Source organism: Anarhichas minor, unplaced genomic scaffold (genome assembly GCF_050575085.1).
Source record: "Anarhichas minor isolate MPS153535 unplaced genomic scaffold, ASM5057508v1 ptg000055l, whole genome shotgun sequence".
NCBI classification, from domain to species: Eukaryota; Metazoa; Chordata; class Actinopteri; order Perciformes; family Anarhichadidae; genus Anarhichas; species Anarhichas minor.
The window spans coordinates 905,034-925,494 of record NW_027466501.1 but is presented as its reverse complement, the minus strand read 5'-3'; the positions used below and the strand labels follow the sequence as shown (position 1 = coordinate 925,494).

The 20,461-nt window shown below is 40.8% G+C and overlaps 1 protein-coding gene and 1 pseudogene across 1 annotated transcript; both read left to right on the top strand.

The window, feature by feature from the left end:
- The first annotated feature begins 340 nt into the window (after window positions 1-340).
- LOC142931863 (GMP reductase 1-like) lies at window positions 341-3,459 on the top strand (annotated as a pseudogene).
- Window positions 3,460-10,227: 6,768 nt separating this feature from the next.
- LOC142931923 (NXPE family member 3-like) lies at window positions 10,228-17,694 on the top strand. The gene is made up of 6 exons (XM_076076078.1): window positions 10,228-10,344; window positions 11,021-11,458; window positions 13,059-13,357; window positions 14,652-14,722; window positions 16,855-17,058; window positions 17,141-17,694. The coding sequence occupies exons 1-6, from the start codon at window positions 10,243-10,245 to the stop codon at window positions 17,692-17,694; spliced, it is 1,668 nt and encodes a 555-aa protein (XP_075932193.1). The 5' UTR covers window positions 10,228-10,242.
- Window positions 17,695-20,461: the final 2,767 nt, after the last annotated feature.

Sequence of the window (20,461 nt, the reverse complement as noted above, 5' to 3'; positions counted from 1 at the left end):
TCAGCAGTTAAGTCATGTTAACTCATTAGAATAAATAATTATATACTTATGGCAGATGTTTTTTGGAAGGAATCATAGCTTGATTTATCAGTACACGTATACTGTCCTGCAGCGAGTGTGTCACAATGGGCCCTGCTTGTTTCATGTAGCTTATCACATTAGAGCAGCACCGGCTAAGCTAATCACTGGATCTTAATGATTCAGTGCATCCCCATCAAGACTCTGAACGTGAGCCACATGAGCTGCTCACATTCTCAAGAAAGTCTGCGCTGTCTCTCGGTCAGCTCGAGAGAAAAAAAAGAATCCATCTGCCGCATTAAATCACTTTCCTAGATAGGCTATGATTAATGTTCATGAAGCAGGTCTCCAGAGGTACTCATGTCTCGTCTCGTCCCCCCCTCAGGTGGACCTTCAGAGGACCTTCACATTCCGCAACTCCAAACAGACCTACACAGGCATCCCCATCATCGCTGCCAACATGGACACCACAGGGACGTTTGAGATGGCACAGGTCCTCAGCAAAGTGAGTTAACACAACTGAATGGAAGAAGGAGAAATAACGGCATCACTGTGTTTGTCTCCGTGTGTCACTGCCAAGATCTATGCACAATCTCTTTGTATTTGACATAGAACCCGCTAGCTTGTGGGATGATACTTGTTTTCTTTTCAACACCTAATGACTCATCATCATTATGTATTGTTTTTTTTTTTAAATCTTGCATTACAGATGGAACCATGATGGAAGAAATATCACTAATAAACAGACAAGAATGGGAATGCAGCTTTTTGTTAGTGTTAAATCATTCCACCTTTCTTTCCTTCTTTCTCTGCAGCACTCTCTTCACAGCCATCCATAAACACTACTCTGTAGAGGACTGGAAGAACTTTGCTGCTAATCATCCAGAATGCTTAGAGGTAATAGAGATGTTTACCATTATTTTTTTATGTCGGTTGTTCCTCATAAGCAACAGTAACTGCACACATTTGTTATTCACAAAGCGCTCCACCCTAAATGGCAAACACGGCTTTTCTCACTAGCATATAGCCGCCAGCTCAGGCAGCGGCGTTGCAGATCTGGAGAAGCTGTGTGCCATTTTGGAAGCGGTCCCCGCCCTCAAGTACATCTGTCTGGATGTGGCAAACGGCTACTCTGAGTCCTTTGTGGAGTTTGTCAAGACAGTCAGGGAAAGGTTTCCCAAGCACACCATCATGGTAAGAGACACGGGCTGTTCTGGCATGCGTTGTATTGTGAGACTGTGTCTTGGGGCTAATGCTGTCTGGCTTTGCAGGCCGGTAACGTGGTAACAGGGGAGATGGTGGAGGAGCTCATCCTCTCCGGTGCTGACATCATCAAAGTTGGCATCGGCCCAGGTGGGTACGACTGTCTTGAGCATGTCTACAAATAGCCGAGTAGTGTTTTCCCCCTAAATCAACAAAGAAACTGTACAGGCCTCACATATCAACACAGACACAACTAAGATGGGAAACAGGCAGGAACGCAAACACACACATCAGCCTTTATCAGCAAGGTTAGTTTGTGCTATAGACTCATAAAGTGCCTCTGACTGTGCAGTTGATAAGTTACAACTTACAGACTGTTGCAAATAGGGTGAAACATGGTTTTATCACCAGCAGATTAGCCTTCAATGCAGCAGAACTGGTTTTAGCAGATCATTGTAAAATGACAACTGTAACAAGAAGAAAGAGCTCTAGTATCAATTATTCTGTTTTGCTATAAAGTTTGATAAATCCCCTACGGGCCTGGGCATTGAGACGGTGCTGTTTTATAGCCTGTGGAGTAGAAACCTGAACTGACACAACCAGACCTGAAAGATAAGGGGCTCCTGTAGCTACAGCAGCTGGAATTACACACAGACAGTGACAATGGCGATGGACGTCTCTAATGCGTACACTGTGAACTGTGCATTGCAGGGTCTGTGTGCACGACAAGGATCAAGACAGGAGTGGGCTACCCACAACTCAGTGCCGTAATAGAGTGTGCAGACTCAGCCCACGGACTCAAAGGACACATTATCTCTGTAAGTCTCACATCAAGGCACAAACAAATACGGACAGCCAGAGTTGCTGAAGTTAGTATCATGTAGAGTATATATATACTGTACATATTAAGTATACTGCATATGGTAATGCTATCTTGTTGTGCTGTTGGAGAGGAGTTCATCTCTCAGTTCCTCTCTGTGTGAATTGGAAGCCACACAGAGTTCGGTGGGCATCAGTCCAACAAAAATGTGATTAACTATGGTCCAGTTGGGGAAAAAGGCCATCCTTCACAGGGTAGAGCAGGGGACTGTCATGGATGCATTGGACTCAGCAGCAAAATGTGCCTAAGACATCGAGGACATTGGAATAAAAGTACAACAATATAGTTAACATTTAGTTATTTGGCTCTTCAAAGAGAAAATTTGCTTTTTTTTTTCATGTGAAGCTGTTGAAATGCCTATCAACGTACCGGATAGAGTCCTGACAAACATAACCAAGGACCCTTAGATCAACACTATAGCCTGGGTGATAACCGACATTATGGGTAAATAATCATCTAAAGAGGGTTATGCACAGTGGCTAAATAGATTGCTTTTATATTTTGGGCCTTTTTTTTTGCTTTAAAATGTAACAGGAGTCCATAATATGCGGTTACATAAAGGCTCTAATAGTTTCTAATGTTGATAATAATAGTAATAGCCACTAGAGGGCATCCTCACTAATAACAAGAACAACTTTAAGACTGGCTGATATGAGTACGGTGCTTTCTTTTCTCTGTTCAGGACGGTGGCTGTAGTTGCCCAGGAGATGTGGCTAAGGCCTTTGGTAAGTATTCAACCCCACCATTTAATGTTCTTTTCACACTTAATGAATCACATATTTGTTCATATGTCTGTGCGGTGATGTTCTAACAACTTTATTAACCAACATGGCTTCTCTGCCTCTGCTCCTCAGGTGCAGGCGCTGACTTTGTGATGATGGGGGGAATGCTCGCGGGCCACGACCAGTGCGTCGGAGAGGTCATTGAGAAGAACGGCAAGAAATACAAACTCTTCTATGGCATGAGCTCCGACACAGCCATGAAGAAATACGTGGGTGGAGTTGCTGAGTATAGGTAAGAGGCTGAGGAGTAGACGGCGATCAGTATGCTTTCAAGGATTACTATTACCCTTAATAGAACTTTTCATTTATATTCAGTTGAATAACTCAGATGGTCCATGATAACTACAAAACATCCGTATTCCTACTTTCTCCTCTCTCTGCTCTGCTCTCAGGGCGTCTGAGGGAAGGACAGTGGAGGTTCCTTATAGAGGAGACGTGGAGAACACCATCCTTGACGTGTTGGGTGGCCTCCGCTCCACCTGCACTTACGTGGGCACCGCGAAGCTCAAAGAGCTGAGCAGGAGAACCACCTTCATTCGTGTCACACAACAGTCCAGCCAAATGTTCACGTCGTAGGGCGTACACATACATGCACACACCGGTTGCAGAACATGCATTGTACATGCATCATGCCAAGTTTAAACACGCAAGACAGTGGTGCAACACATACAGGACAACGACGCACACTCACAAACCACTTCTCTGCATAATCGCCCAGCCTGTTTCTCTCAGGATATCTGCTGTCAGAAAGCTGTAAGTTCCCTGCATGCCGTGATTAAAAGAAACTCACAGGTCGACTCCAATTCTCCCAGAGAAGAATCAAAGGACTCTAAGCAACTTAATCCTACAGCGAGTGTGTTTACATGCTTAGAGACACCATAAGATGCTATTGAACGTGCCAGATTTCATTTTCAAATGGACGAGAGAGAGCAAGACTACTGAGGCATGTGCACTTTAGATCTATTACAAAATACTCTTTTGACTTAGTAGTCGGGAATAAAGAATGACAGCTATGATAAACACATTGCATGTAAACACACTCAGCAGGAGGAGGCTAATACTTATGCTAAGATCATTTGGGGAAACTATTCTACTCAACTGTATGTTGGAATTAATGTGCAAATCAATATGCAAGATCCAGAGTGGTCACCCGTTAAAGGTCTGCTAATTTCCTCCGTGGTGTTGCTCATTCTGTGAATTTGAATCATTGTCTGGATGCCAGACAACATAATGTATCCCTATTAAGTGTGCGTGCATGTATTTTGGGAGTGTCAGGAAGATTGAGCGAGCTGAAGATGATGACTTCTGAATTTATGCATCCGAAAACAGTCACTTTAACTCCTCTTCCTTCATTCCACTGTGCCTGACATTTGAAATCAATAGCGCCCTGTGGCCTCTACTGCTCTTGTACTTTATGGAAGGAACTTCAGGGAAAAGTCATGTAAAAAGACGACAAAGTTAAACACCATTAACACAGTTTCATTGTTATTGCAAAGATAGAAAATGGTGGAAATAAACCAAAATGGTTAGAGAACGATCTGTGTGATTTTTGTTTTTCTGGACAAGAAACTGCATATTTGTTTGTCAACAAACAGACAGACAGGTCTCAGAAGTTCCTCAGTGAACACAGAAGTCAGGCTAAGAGGATCCCACCGTGCGCATTTTAGCATTTAACATGTTAGCGAGACCCAGAATGCACCTGTTAAGTGTGGTTCTTTGATTTTGGTCCGCTGACATCTGGCGATGATGTTGTAGATTGTAACCATACTACTCCGTTTTTACTACGTTTTTGCTACGTTTACACTGAGCGGCCACACCACGCCGGAGTTTTGGAGCACCCTAAACGGAGGAGTCTGAAAACTCCACCGAGGTGTTTGAAAACTCTGGGGTTTTGGTTGCGTGTGGACGGTCGGATACGGATGTGTGTTAGAAAAAATGAGCCCACACCCGCATTCGCTACTGGATTGGTTATTAGAAGCCATGACGTCTCCGTCCCTGATTCGTCACACTCACTATCACGTGACCCGTACCCGGAAGAAAACAAACAGGCAGGGCGACCAGCGATTCATTTCAACATGGATAACTAATTTCAAGCGTTGCTGCTAGCATGTTCAGCGTTGCTGCTAGCATGCACAACAGCTGCTCGCTGAAATGCAGACTTTTACTGCACAACAGCTGCTGTGCAGTCTCACGCACCCACCTAAAGCATCCTTAAACTCCACCCACTGCACTTGAATCCAAGCTCTGTTTATTCCAAGGCTGCTGCCCGCGCCAGCTCACGCTCTGCTCCACGATGTCAGCCTCCCTCGGCTCGTGTCGCGCTTGATGGTGCAGTCTTTTCCTCTTTACGCACGACGGCAGGCGTGGCTGATTTACGTGGTTGACGGGGTCGCGATGTCAAGTTCCCGTGGGAAAATAAGTGGTACCAAGACAAAGAAGTTATAAAATAAGGTCTCTATTAAGTACCACTGAGTCTCTATGAGCCCCAAAATGATTATAACTGCGAAACCAATTTAATAAAAACGCTATGTCGCTATAAATTCGCTGGAGGACCAAAGAGACAGATAAGTTTCACACCAGCCAAGTAACCAATCACATTTCCTCTCCTTATTGTAACAAAGTTGTATGTTTGTAGAAACAAGAGACCAAAAAACAAAAGGTGCTTACAAAAATAAATTATTATTTTTAAATATATATATATACATATATATTATTATTATTATATTATTATTATTATATAATATATATATATTTTAACTTAAGTCATGACAACAACAAAAACATTGGAGGAGGCACCGCTTGTTGGACATGTTGGTGTTGTCTAGAATTACGTAAATAAATGTTTAAAAACGTTTATAAATGTTTGTTCTTTATTGAAGCTGTCACCCTTAAATATCGGAGAGAATCCGTTCCTTTTCTTGTGGATAACTCAAATTTAAGTGCATGAGCCTAGCTTGTTTCTTTTCAGTCACAATAGGGGAAAAGATTGATGTCATCACCACATTGTTGACTCTTCTGTTGACAAGTAACATTAATATCTCATGCTGGATTCCTTCAAGTCCGAGTTGTTTCGATTAATTCACCTGTGTTTACCAGAACACAAGGGACAAAAACATCTGTTTCCTATTGGTTTCTGATGTGAATTCATTTCACTACCAATGCATCAATTTATATACATCATGTATGTTCTAGGGAAACGTTTTTTTGTGGCCTATAATCTGGCCAAGCATGCAATGTCATGACATGCAACAAGGTGCTTAATAAAAAAAAAAAAGCAGTTTAAGTAAAAGTAGGAGAAATGTACATTTTTTATAAAAATATGTAAAGTCCCGAACGGTTCCTTATCAGTTACAAACTAATGAGGCTGCTGCATTGGTTTTCCTACTGCCTTACCAAAACAAAAGTCAGGAATTTATTTGAGCCGAATTAAAGCAAATAAAGGTTAAAATACTATAAAACAATCTCTGGCTTCCAGCCTTGGCTGTACACTACTGAGTACTCCGAGAGCTTTTGAGGAAGAACACATTCATTTGAGGAAGGCCCTTTAGCTCCAGGGAAATAGCCCAGATCTGTTGAGTAATAACTCGGCTACTGCAGAGGTCCTTTATACTGTTCCACTTTCACAAGCCAGCTGTGGTCCAGACTCAGCTGAGCAAAGTCCACACTGCTGTCTGGTAATCAAACAGTGTGTCATCTTAAGTGTGTTTAGCTTTGAATCATCTCAGACTTTACACCTAACCCTGTCATTATCTCTAACAGCAGTGATTCAGATGTTTATGTTGGGGTAATGTGTGCTTGAGTATTATATTGTACAAGTATATCTGATATGGTCTCCCAAATGTTAGTATCTTGCAGTGGATTTAATGATGCAAATAACTCTGTTGTTGATGCAGCAACGTTTCAAATCCGATAACCAGCTCCCTGGCTACACCTGACATAGAAGTGGTTTATGACACATATAAACATCATTCCTCTGCTGGCAACAGTTCATAAAAAAGCAAATAACGGGCACTAAGATTTGAGTCCTATGAGCATGGGACTTTCTTGTAATTATCATAACACATTCCTGTGAAGTATGGAAGACTTAAAGTGTCTAAATTAAAACAAATCAAACAAAGAAATAAAGCACAAAAATACACATTGTTGTATGCATTTCCAATTTAATCAAGAAATGTTTAAATGTTAAAAAGAAAAAAAGAAAACTGAAAAAAGAAATTGATAATGTGAAATTGCAATTTCAGAATGAAAAGTAAAATTTTAAATCCTGAAATGAAAAATAGAAAAGCTTAAAAGTAAATACAGTACTTTAATTGAAAACCTTAATGCTATACATGCTCAGACTAAAATGTGTAATTGAAACGGAATCCAATCTACTGAGTAGCATGGATGGTTTGTCCTCTTTAGGGCTCAAACGGTAGAATGGCTAAACATCTGAAAAGTGACTGCTTTTGGTGTGTGTGGGGGGGGGGGGGGGGGGGGGGGACAAGCCAAAAAGGTTCAGACCCGGTGGTTTAATCTTTAGCAATTCATTGTTTTATAAGCTTTTCATATGTTGTACAATCTTAATCTGTAGAGTAATGAGTAACTTAAGATATATCAAATAAATTAAGTGGAGTAGAAGTACAAAGTTGCATACAATGATAAAGTACTTCAAAATTGTACTTCAATATACAGCACTTGAGTGGACAACACTTCAGTGCAATGCAGATTTTCACTTTGAAATATAATTAATTTAGTCTTTAAAGAAAAGCTGAATAATTGGTATTTACCAAATATTTTACATTTCATTATTAGAGGTATTGCATCCAAAAAATACATATAACCATATATATATATATATCCATTTAACTTCATATCTTAATTTGATTTGTTTTAATTTAGGGAGTTTCAATCTTCCATACTTCACAAGAATTAAACTTTTAGCTATTTAGATGGAAGTGACAGACAGAGTTCAAAGGTTAAGAAAAGCTTGAGGACACTATAATCACTTTATGTTCGTTTTTTAAGTATTTGTTTCAATTTAGGTATGTTAAAGCTCCAACAGAGAAGCCCCTATTCTTTGCTTTTTCTGTGCTCTTTTGGCTCATGGGAGTGGTTAAGAAGAGAAGGCGTCATCAACATGAGATTCTATGTGTATCTTTAGCTGTGACAGTGCTGTTTGCTGTCACTACCCTTCAATGAATTTCCTGAAAGTCAAGCACAGAGAACACCGTTTATTGTAAACCTGTGAGATAAAGTGACGGATCACACTGTGATGAACGGAATCTCCAAATGAATCTCTGCTGAGGTAAGACACATGAAACGCTTAAACAAAGTATATATGAAGTTAAATTTATCATGAATCAGCATCAGTAACCATTCTAATATACTGTATTTGTGACATTTTATTTTTCTTCTACTACTTCTGTTATATGCTACTTAATACTACTGCTCCGCTACATTTCAGAGGGAAATTTGTACTTTGTACATTACATTACATTTACTCTACTGTAGTTATTGGATACTTTGTTGATTTAAGATTTACATAAAGTTAAAGACGTATGACCAGTTTATAGAATCATACATTCAAAACTTGATAGAAGTAAAAGTATTATCATCAAAATATACCTCAAGTACCTCAAGCAAAGATGCTCATAATGCAGAAGGCCTATTATAGAATAATATATAATTATATTATATGTTCCCCAAGTTCATACTGCAGTATCTGAAAGCTGAACTAAATTAATCTTCATCTTGTGTTTCTTGTTCTCTTGTGTTTGCACATTGTTGTAGTAACAGTTTTTGTAATAGGATATTTCATAGTACACACTGAGCAGAGTATTCACAAGATTTGGGATTTACGTCTATGAGATCAGATTGTCTGGTTTCTTTGACACCATGGCTGTAGTCTCACTATTATGTCTTGTTGTCCACACAAATGTTAACTTCACCACCTCTGATAAAGTGCAGGCTATATTCACTTGATCATAACATGCAAACAGAAATACAGACACAAAAAAATCAGAGTTATTTGTGCTTGTACTAGTGAGACATAATTATTCCAGAAGCACCTTTCAACTGTACAAGATATAAGCCAACTCAAATCTCTAATCAGATTCCGCTCAATATTTCATCAGTACTGTCTCACCATCACATTCCGGAGCACAGAGGAGAGGGAGGACTGTGTGCTACAGACGCTCGTAGTCAGCTGTGAATCAGCTGATGGAATTATCATCATCGGTTGTAGAAATCCAAGATCACATCAAATAGCATGAAATAATGGCACAATAGAGCGACAACGATAATATCTTCTAATACTGTGCATATATCACCAAGTACAGTTTCAGTTTTCAGATAGTTTTTGAGTGTTAAATCGCTGCAGTGACCATAGATGACCTCATAGCTGGTTACGGCCATGATGATCACACCAGAAGAGATTCTGCTCCTCAGTCTGATCCTCTCTCTTTCTCTCTGTGTGTGTGTATCTTCCACTCCAAAGATAATGCGAACGTTATTTCAGAAGCTTGATCAAATATTGGTAGAGTCTGGTCCAACCGGTTATAAGACATATATTCTGCTTTTCTGTGACGCTGTGGTCTGATTACATCAGCATCAGAGCCTTCCAACTTTCTTTTTTAGCAAATGTTGCCCCTCATGCTGTAGCCTTGAATCACATTATCTCTATCTTTGTGGTGATGTGTGTATTGTGTTAATGCCGCGATGCTCTGAACCATCGAGACATGAGGTAAAGCTTTCAGTTTGCTAAAACAATGCACCACTCCCACTTTTCTTTTCTTCTCCATGTCCCCTCCCGGGCTCCGCAAGATCCTTATCGGGAACATATACAACAAATACCTCAGTCATTAGTCATAGTAGTAGTTCAAAAATAACTGAAAATAAAATGTGTCCACATTAACCAACTGTGAAAAACTGTAGTTAGCAGAAGGACACGAGCACCTCTGATCTGTATCATGAGAGTGAAAACAGATATTTGTTTGAAGGGTTACTTTGCAGAGTGTGATGTGGATTACAAAGGACTGAATGATGTTGCAAAGTGTACATGATAGAATGGATCATGTTGAACAGCAAGAGAGGGGATGCTGTCTTTGGTTGTGGCCTTGGTTGACGGATGATCAATCAAAGGAGTTTCCTGGGTGACTGGATTTAGTTTGGTCCTAAAGATTGAAAGCTGAACATGTCACACTATTAGTATAGAGAGGGAGGATTTCACAACTGGGTTCAGATTTAAACAAGTTCTTCATTCACAAGTTCTATTCTTCAGCATTACAAGGTGTCAATAACCATTTGTTTTTTTGATGTATATTTTCTCAATCCAGTACCAAAGTAACTGATGCTGAAGGTGAAGACTAATCACTGATCATGAAGGCCACATTTTGTACAAGAAGGGAGATCTGTGCCCTCTTCCTCTTTCTGACTGTCTTTGTCTTCATCTTTGTGCTACGTCACATGGACATTCTGGAGGTGAGAACTTGGTTTTAGTGGGATCGTGTGAAGGGTGGACCCTGTTTGAAATGTTGAATATTAGTCAGGTTTTTGGATATTGTTTTAAAATGTGTGTTTCAATGTTCTTCATTGCAAATAAATACAATTTGAGTTCAATTGTATTTTCCCTCTCAATCCTGCACCTTGACTTGATGACAGCAGCAGCTCCTGTAGTTAAAGGACAAAGCTGGCAGTATTCTATACTTTAGAACAAACCTCCATGTGTTACAACCCACTGGTTCCCATTCGTTCTTACTGAGACATACATCTTAACAAAAGGGTCAGAAATATATCGTATAAAAAAAGCCCCATGAAAGTTTTTGCAACAGGTTCTATTTTCTGCCCTTTTTTTTGCATCTGTCAGAGTTGTATCTCTGACTGAATATCCCAAAACATGAATTTCAGTTAACAAAACCTTGAAATCACACGCAAAAACTATCTTTGAATTTAACATTCACTTTCTTGCCTTGTGTAAAACAGAAAGCAAGAGTATCTTGAAACTTTTTCCCTGGGTTAATGTTAGGAACAGTTGTTAGCAACCCTCCAAATAATATTAAAATCTTGTCCCTTTTACTTTATTTTGTTCATTTTCTTTTCAGTGCATATGCTTGATGTATCTTTGACACCATCTCTCTCCACCCCCTGCCAGTTTCAGCCTAAATTCAACTCCACCATCATCATGCCGAGAGTCTCCACTCACCCTAACGAGATTCACAGCTTCTGCACCTTCAAGCCACTGTCCCCTGAGGACGCTCTGGAGGAACGTCTCATACTCGACTCAATTGCTTGGCCTGAAACTCCACTTTTGTCAGCTCCTATTTCCCTGGAGCAGACCAGTGATCCAGCCCACAGCACCTTCACCATTCTACCAGGGAGGAAAGGGGGACAGTGGCATGTAGGGGATCAGCTGGAGGTCATGATACTAACCTCTGACTTCCAGGGTCGTCCCAAGAAGTCTGGGGGGGACTTCCTACTCGCCCGGCTGCACAACCGGAAGCTTGAAGCAGGTGTGGTTGGGCAAGTGGTGGATCATCTGAATGGGAGCTACTCTGCTGTATTCTCTTTACTCTGGGAAGGAGACGCACAGGTTGAGGTGATGCTAAAACCATGATGTTTAATGTAATGGTATTGTAAGTGTTTTTAATATCATAATTCATTGTCCACGAAGCCCTGCCCTAACTGTTGCTATGCCTGTTAACTTCCACTTCTCGCACAGCACATATGCAGTTTGTTCAGCTAACAGGGACAGATGTAACACTCAAAATCTCAGTCATTTCAGACTCTTAAATTTCAGACAAACGCAGGTTCTCATGATTGTCGATTTTTTTTCATCTGCAAACTGTCACAAGCAGATTAGCTACCTAGGTAGTCCTAGTGTTATGATGGGAAAATGTATAGCATAATTCTATTGCTAACATAATCCTGTTTGGCTGATGTGGATGGCGCACATAACGTCTCAGATATCAAGATTGGCTGGAGTTTTAAATCCAATGAAACAGCACTGCCAACGTTAATTTAGTCTCGAACAGCAGCAGCCAGGAGGCTCACACATATTGGGGAAACACTACACAGTAGATGTGCTAGTTCTGAAGGTAACTTTATAAAATACATTTTTACCTAACCTCTCCATACTCCTTGGTGTTGGAAGTAAGGCTAGGTTATTATGTCATGTTGGTTGTCAGGTTATGAAGGTAGCCAGTTGGTCAGATGTTCATGCTAAAACTAGCAGATTACATGAAAGCAGACAAACTGAATTAATTCCCTTAATTTGTAGAACTGTTTTTCTTGTGTTTTTTAGTTTTGAACAAGTTCACAAAAAGACAACTCCCTCTCTAAACACTTAACATGCAGAGTATCTCTCCTGCTACAGTCCCATGCACACCACTTCAACATGTTTAGAGCTTGACAGACCTGCCATGCCTAGGTACTGTTGCTAAGCTTTGATTGGACAATCGCTGTTCAGGGAAGGGTTTAGATCAGGGGTCTTCAATGTTTTTCAGGCCAAGGACCCCCAAACTGATAGAGAGATGGAGCAGGGACCCCCGACTATATATATTGTATAAAATTGTGTTTTATATTAAACTGGGCCTAGTGCCATGTATAAACATACCTCTTTATTGTGCATTCAATACTAAGCTATTCAAATAATACACAGGTTCATATATTCATGTTTTTATTTTAAACATGTGCAAGGTACAGTGAGGAGGGTGGCCGTGCCACTGCCATTCATAAACATACCTTGTCAGCTGATACCAATGCTAATATCAACATTGTCTGTCAATTGCATGATAATCATGCATACAAGCTATTCAAATTTACATTTTTATTTGAAACATAACTGGAAACGAAAATGAGTGCCACTGCCATGCATAAACATACCTGTTATCTTGCATACAATACTGAACTATTAAAATAATGGACAGATTCATGTTTAGAATTTTTTTTTTTCCTTTTTTAAGAATTGTCTAATCAAGCAAAAATTTCGAGGACCCCTGCAGTACCTCTGCGGACCCCCTAGGGGTTGCGGACCCCCTGTTGAAGACCTCTGGTTTAGATGAATAGACAATTCTCCAGAGATTATTGTCTTGAATCTTTATAAATGTGACGTGTGGAACTATTCAATGTATTTGTCTCAATTGATATGACTGACCATGATTGGACTTGGTGAAAACTCTGGTTCTCTATCCCATCAGGTGACTCTGGTTCACACTGGTGAGGCCATCTCAGTGCTGAACACGCTGAACAGAGAACAGCCCTACAGGATGTACTACAAGAGCCTCTTCCGCTCAGGCTCACACTCTGAAACCACCCTCTGTAACGTCTGCCTAAGGCCAACCCAGCAGCCGATGTGCAATTATACTGACCTCCGTACAGGCGAGCCGTGGTTCTGCTACAAGCCAAAGAACCTGAGCTGTGATGCCAGGATCAACCACTACATGGGAGGATGGAATCACGACCTCCTCAATGCCAATGAGGAGAAGCTCTTTCAAAGGTGAGGGAGCAGAGAGACTGGAATTTTGTGTGACTTCTAAATACGTACATCCAGTGTCACCTTTGTATCTCCTTGGTGGAATGTTTCAGAAGTTTGTAACTACATGCAGCTAAGATTGAATATAAAGATGTTATTATTTTTTGCCACTTGGGGGCAGCACAACAAGCTATTAACATATGATCACCTTGTAAAGTAGATATGGCTAAAATGTGAGCAAACACTGGCCTATTTAACACCAGTTCACATGGAGACACATTATTATTCATTTGGAGTTGTGTCTTATATTTCTTCTCCTTTTAGCTGTATTTTGGTCTTCACCGACATCAGAGGGAAATAACTAACTTCATTTAAATGTGGTGCTATGTTCAACCTACTAGTTGCTAACATTGTCTGTCTGCTGTTTAGTGGTTGTAGTGCACAATTGCCCTTCACTTAGTGGGCAACTGTGGCTAAGTGGAGAGCAGGATTGTCAGAGGATAGGCAGAGGATAGGCGGTTCGATCCCCGGCTCCACTAGTCGCATGTCGGTGTGTCCTTGAGCACGACATACATTCAGATAACCTTTAGAAGCTAGCATAGCGTATCCTAACCTGAGTTAATGATGTGCTAAAGTACTCTGCTGTTGTTAGCTCCACACGTTTTAATCTACAAATGTCACATTTTAGAAATACATATCTCCTTCCAACCTCTCTGGGCAACGAGTTTCACTATTACACGTTTAACCAGGACTAGCTCCAGATCAACAAAACTAGCCTGAAAATGAAGTAAATCTGAAAGGATTGCATTAGAGTTTATAGAGCAGAGCCGTATTCTTGTCAGAGTTGGCCAAAGCTACATTTTGATTGACCAGTGTGCGTTAGATTGGCAGGACTAACCAACGGGTCAATTGGTTAATCAGCTTTCTGGCATGAAAGAGCTGCATCCATAAAATATGTTGATGAGAACGGTGAGACTCAACCGAAACAATTTAGTTTGCCGCCTGTAAAACTATAAAATGAAAGATGCTAAACAATCTGTAGATAGTAATCATTATCTCTGGGTTCATCACTGCGAGTGGCACCTTGAACGTTATACAGTCATTGGACCCATTGCTTTTTTGAATTAGTGCCATTGCATTTACAAAGTAAGTTTTGTGTGATCTTGAATGAACTTTCTAGCAGTTGATTCCCATTTGTGTTTGAGTGCTTGATTGTTCAAGTTTGGTTAAATTATTTTAAATGTTTGCCCTCCTTTTGTATCTATGTCCTTAATGTTGAAGTGTTTTTAACAGATATATTATGTGTGCTTTTCTTCAGGGGTGTTAACTTGAAAGTCTACATTCGGGCTTCAGGACCTGCTAATTTCATCGTGTTGCCACAAAAAGAAGGTAAAGCATGATATTGAATTTTAATTTATTACTGTTATTGCCACAACTGCCTATAACAATAATTCAAAACAAAATATGTTTCAGACAATGGTCCTCATGCAAGAACCACTTACAAACAGATTTGTTCTTTAGTGGCTTGTACGAGTTTATTACAGTTGTCCAGAACTGTCATAACAGTCAATATTGAGTCTGAAATACCTGTATAAATTACACTTAATAATTATGTTAACATTTTACTCTGCGATTTCAAATTATAGGCTAATATAGTTCTAAATGCATTCATACAGCCTAACTTCATCATCATTCATTTGTACTGGCTTTTGATGCTATTGTGTAACTCCAATATCTACAGTATATGACCATCTCATACTGCAAAACAAGTTAAATTATTTGACCCCTTTCCGTTGCAGTCATCAATGGCGAGACATTTTTCATATGGAACCATTTTTTCTTTATTTCAGTGACAGTGCGACCCTCAGGTGACACGGCAATAACATTTATTGTATCCCATCCCTTGACTTTAGCAAGCCCATTAATTCCCCTGCTGACTCTGTTAATAATGAGACTTTTCTTTATGGATCTCTGAATGTAGGACTTCAATATAGGACATATGATAGCCTTCTATGCTATTGTTGGGGTTACTTATAATTCTCTTGAATGCACACTTGTTTATGCATAGGTGGCATCAGTGGCGGCTGGTGGAAAATGTTCTAGGTAGGGCCATCCTATCAACTTCAGCAAACATCCCAGTATGATTTAATGCAAAAACATTAAAGGATCAAACACGCATTACTACTTTGCAGTTAAATATTTAACATTTATTCCAACACGAAAAAAAGCAGTAAATAACACTTATATAATATAATATAACATGTTTATTAATTGAGATGCCCCTATGGACCTTGTTATAGGAGGTAAAGATCAGGAGAAGTAAACATGAAGTGTAATTATGAATACTGACGTTAAATTAAGCTATGATGAGTTTTCACTGTTAATTTACCATCTCAATTAAATGTTGATGCCTCCATGACAAAGTTAAGCAGATGAGACTGAGGACAACTATGTAGAAGAAAAGATGTTCACTTTGCCTAATATGTAGCTTGACAGAGTTCTCCATGTGTGCCTTGGTGTTCTCATGTTTCCTTACTTCCTCATCCCTCACTCCCTAACTGTCCGTGCTGGATCTGTCCCCGTTGTTTTAAAAAGCTAAATAAGTTATTAGCGTGACGTCATCCAGCTAGCCAAACCTGTCTGGTGTACAGCTAGTACAGAAGCTTCGCATGTACAAGCAGTACCCTTTCCCGCTAGTCTGCTGTCTGATTGTGAGGTCAGGCTGATCTGATATCAGCTCTTTGGCCTGCAGAATATCCGCCAAAGTTCTCCTCTCAAACGGGTCTTGGAGGAGTAGTGCTCGCGCTCGCCTGTAGAGACTTCTCCTGACGAGAACGCGCAGCTAGGGGGGCCAAATCGTTTTGGCCCCACGCTGAATCTATTTGAGGGCGCTGATTGGCTAAATTGTATGTCACTCATTTATATCTTTAATCAGCAATTGGCTAAACTTCTTCATAGACCCGCCTCTTTTGGGCCAAAACGATTTGGCCCCCCTAGCTGCGCGTTCTGAGACGTGTCGTGCACACAGGCGGAGAGCACGAGCAGGAAAAGCATATATTTTGTGCAGATATCATATTTTACACATATTACTGGGTACATTCCATAGTTCAAAAACACAAATATTGACAATTTGTATAATTTATGATTATTATAATTTTTTTGTTTTTGTTTTTTTGTGTGGCTCAAGGTGGGGCCAGGCCCCATGGCCCTCTATTGGCCAGCCGCCACTGGGTGGCATTCATCATGTTTACGCTGGTCATTGACACGGTTATCTGAAGTTAGGAGTGTTTGCTGAATCTGTTGTGGTACACTCGTACGAGTTTACCGTACGAAGAAAGGCAAGAGAAAGTTCAGGAAAAAGCGTACTACATTCTTCTGGGTAGCATTCTCCTCAGCTGATGGCAGTGTTTATAGTCTCTCAGGAGTAAGGATAGTACTTGAGAGGTTCATACAATCACTTTATACTTTGGTTTTGTTTTTTCTTGGGATAACCCCAAACTTATTCTTTAACTTCCTCTCAGGTCAACCACAGGTGAAGAGCAGCACTGTGACATCTGGACCCTCTGGTTACTACTACCAGGGTGTGTGGCGAGCACTAGGTGGCACCACAGTCCGCGAATTCAGCACGTCTGCCATCAGTCAGTGTCTGAAAGGCAAGGTGGTCCACATGTATGGAGACTCCACCATGAGGCAGTGGTTTAATTTCCTCACCGCAACTCTACCAGGTAGCTGATCCACAGGGATTTCTGGCAACAGATGATTTTGTTCCCACTGCAGCTTAATGTGTTCCCCCTGTCATACTTTCAGGTCTTAAGAAGTTTGACCTGCACATCCCGAAGAGAACTGGACCTCACATGTCCTTGGACTGTGTAAACAACATCTTGGTGACGTACTGCTGCCACGGTCCTCCCCTCCGTTGTGACCCCATGAACCCTAGAGAGCTTTGTTACATTGCTAATGAGCTAGATCGCTTAATCGGAGGCCCCAACACTGTCGTAGTTTTTACCATCTGGGCTCACTACGGATCTTTCCCCATGGAGATCTACATCCGGCGGCTGCAGAGCATCCGCAGGGCGGTGGTGCGGCTGCTGGACAGGGCTCCAGGCACGCTGGTCGTCATCCGGACAGGGAACCCCAAAGATTTAAACCTTTTTGTGTCACTATTCAACAGCGACTGGCACTCGCTGCAGTGTAACAAGGTGCTCAGAGCCATGTTCAAAGGACTGAATGTCCATCTGATCGATGCCTGGGAAATGAACCAGGCCCACCATCTGCCGCATAACCTCCACCCACTACCTCCCATTATTAGGAATATGATAAACCATCTATTGTCCTACATATGTCGTCAAAATGGCGGCTAGATGTTTGTGTCTTGGGGGAGAGAAATGTGGATTTAAGCACACATTGAGTTTACATGTCATCTCTGTTTCCACCAAGTGCTGCATTTTTCCTTCAGCACTCACATGTTCAGACCAGACTAACAATGTATTTCAAAAAAAAATTAACTTGAACCCGCCAGATGGTTTGTTACACAGAACCATTTGTAACAAACCATCTGAGAAGCTGTCATTGGAAACTTTTTAGGAAAGGGCAGGCGCTTTCAAAAAATACTTTGCAGATAATTGGATGAACCATCTGTCAATCAAACTCTCACCAAAGTTAATCGTGTGAAAAACATCTTTTCCAACGAGAAAAACCTACAGTTCCGTTCTTTGCTTTTCTCTCAATGAAGAAATACTCTCCAGCTCTGAAATAACTGATGCCATTGCAGCTTCTACGCTAACCATTTTAGGAGCCGCCATTGTTATTTAGATCAAAAAGTCCCTTCTACGTGTCATCTAACACACCTAAGCCAATCCAATAGCTGCCAATAGCCCCTTACAGAATGCTGATTGGTTTGTGCTCTGCCACACAAACGCCTTAACATTAATCTCTACCTTAACAGCCATATATTAATGAAAGTCTCCCTCAAGAGAAATTAATGTGTTTTATGGCTCAAAAGACCAGAACCAAGATTATTTTCATCATAACAATAATATTTTTACATGATGCCGTCTTTTGATATTCAGTTTTTAAGGGTATTGATGCCACACATTGTTCACAGAAAAGTCCTCATGTAGTAATAAAGTGTACTCATTGTTAATCAATTACTGTGATTTTCTATCGGGAATTTAAAAAATAGACAAATCAGGGGTTCTGCAAACAAATATATTTAATGAATATATATGTATTTATACTCAGGTGTTTCATAATGGAATTAATGCACTTAGCCTTTGCAAACTACTCTGTATGTGAACTTTCATTAATAAAGTCAGTCAAACCTCAATGATGACGTCATATACCAGTTAACATGTCTTCCTCTCAAGAATAATCAATCTGCAAAGGTAGAAACACCCTGGAAATGTGAACAGTAGGCTCAGTATCTTAAAAAAGAACTGATTTGCAAATAAAAAAAGAGTCCTTTTTCTTAAATATAATGCCAGCCTTGATGTGCAACTAGAAAAGCCAGTATGAAGTTAAATGTGGGTTGGGTCCTCTCACGCAGACTTGATCATCCTTCTGGGGGCCGTCAGGGAGTAAGGCTTTGCCAGTGGAGGCCTGACGCCCAATCGACGTGTTCACCACTAGGATGCAAGTCTCCGTTCAGAGCCGCAGCAGCTGTACCACCAACCGCCACCGTCTGAAGAGGTACAATCCATTTGAGCAATGTCACCAACGATGCATGGGGAGCAGCCGTCGCTGCCGCGGTCGACGGTGCTGAAGCCATTCTGGTCAATGCCTGAATAGGCACCACGGATGGCATCACCTGTGGACAAAGTTGGAAACCGTTGAAGCAAGTTTAGAATTCAGAGGGTGCCTTTTGAAATGTAACGTTTGTGGAACAGTTGCCACTGTGACCACAAGAAATATATATATATATAGAGAGAGAGAGCTGGAGAAATGAAACACTTTTTACATCATTCGTCATCATTTCATTCAGTCACGTGAGGCTGTTCATTCCTGATTGTCGGGTTTGATGAGTTTTATCATTTAAGAGAAACAATAATCATATTCTGGGTTATTTAATAATGACGTCACAATCTGAATTTCAAAACGTACAGACGCAAATAATTCATAAATAAGACGATCGCATTCCGCCGGTAGAAATGGATCCTCTGCTTATAAACAGAACACAGGACACAGTTTGTTAACAGACTACAGAGAGAAACACCTCTACAGTGGTGATTACTGTGTCTTTATTAGTTATTAGTATTATTAGTTACTGTTATTAAGTACAGTGATTATGTGAACAGACACAAACTTATCAAAAGTCTCTCCAGCTGTTAAAGCCGACTGACAGCTGATCCAGCTGTGATCAGCTGATCCTCCGTCATCAGAAACAGACGTCGCTTCACGTGACGCAACTGAGGAAAGGACGTCTCATGTCTCTTAAAACATAATTCCTCCTTCCTCTCTCCTTGCATGGTTTCCTCCATGCATCCCTGGTGGGAGGGACTAAGACGCAAGGAAAGGACCCAAGTGAGGGAAACGGGGATGCAATTAAGAGACTTGGGATGTACCCCGGGTCACACAAGCAGGAAAGATGTCAGGAAGTACTTGTGCCATCTTGTCAGAGTCAGAGCTTAAATCAGGCCTGTCAAGCACCACAGGGACTGGCATAACTTGGCCCCCTGCTAGGTCATTTCCTACAATGAAATCAATACCTTTAATGGGCAAGGCAGGTAGAACTGCAACTTTAAAGAATCTACTGACCAAGGGAGACTGAACATTAATATTGTGCAAAGGGGCAGGTATGAAACTCATTCCAACACCTTGAACAACTGCACTTGAGTTACACGACGATTTAGACGACAAAGGTAAGATGCCTTCTCGAACAATAGATTGGGAGCCTCCTGTGTCTCTCAATATCTTTACTGGCTGCTGATCTTTAGGATCCTCACTAAATGAAACAAAGCCCTCTGATATGAAGGGTTTGAAACAGTCATCAGGTTCATTCTCTTTAGATTGTGACAGTTCAATCTTTGGTAGTGTCACTCTTTTAATCAGTCCCATGCCTTTTGGATGTTGTAAGGTAGGCGGAAACTGTTGCTTACGCTTCAGAGAAAGGCAATCAGCAACGATGTGACC

Bases quoted from the DNA above. Each gene is read 5' to 3' on its own strand.
- LOC142931923 (XM_076076078.1), top strand. From the start codon at position 10,243: ATGAAGGCCACATTTTGTACAAGAAGGGAGATCTGTGCCCTCTTCCTC. The intron at 14,723-16,854 runs GTAAAGCATGAT...ACTTCCTCTCAG, and splicing joins CGTGTTGCCACAAAAAGAAG to GTCAACCACAGGTGAAGAGC. The intron at 17,059-17,140 runs GTAGCTGATCCA...TCATACTTTCAG, and splicing joins CCTCACCGCAACTCTACCAG to GTCTTAAGAAGTTTGACCTG.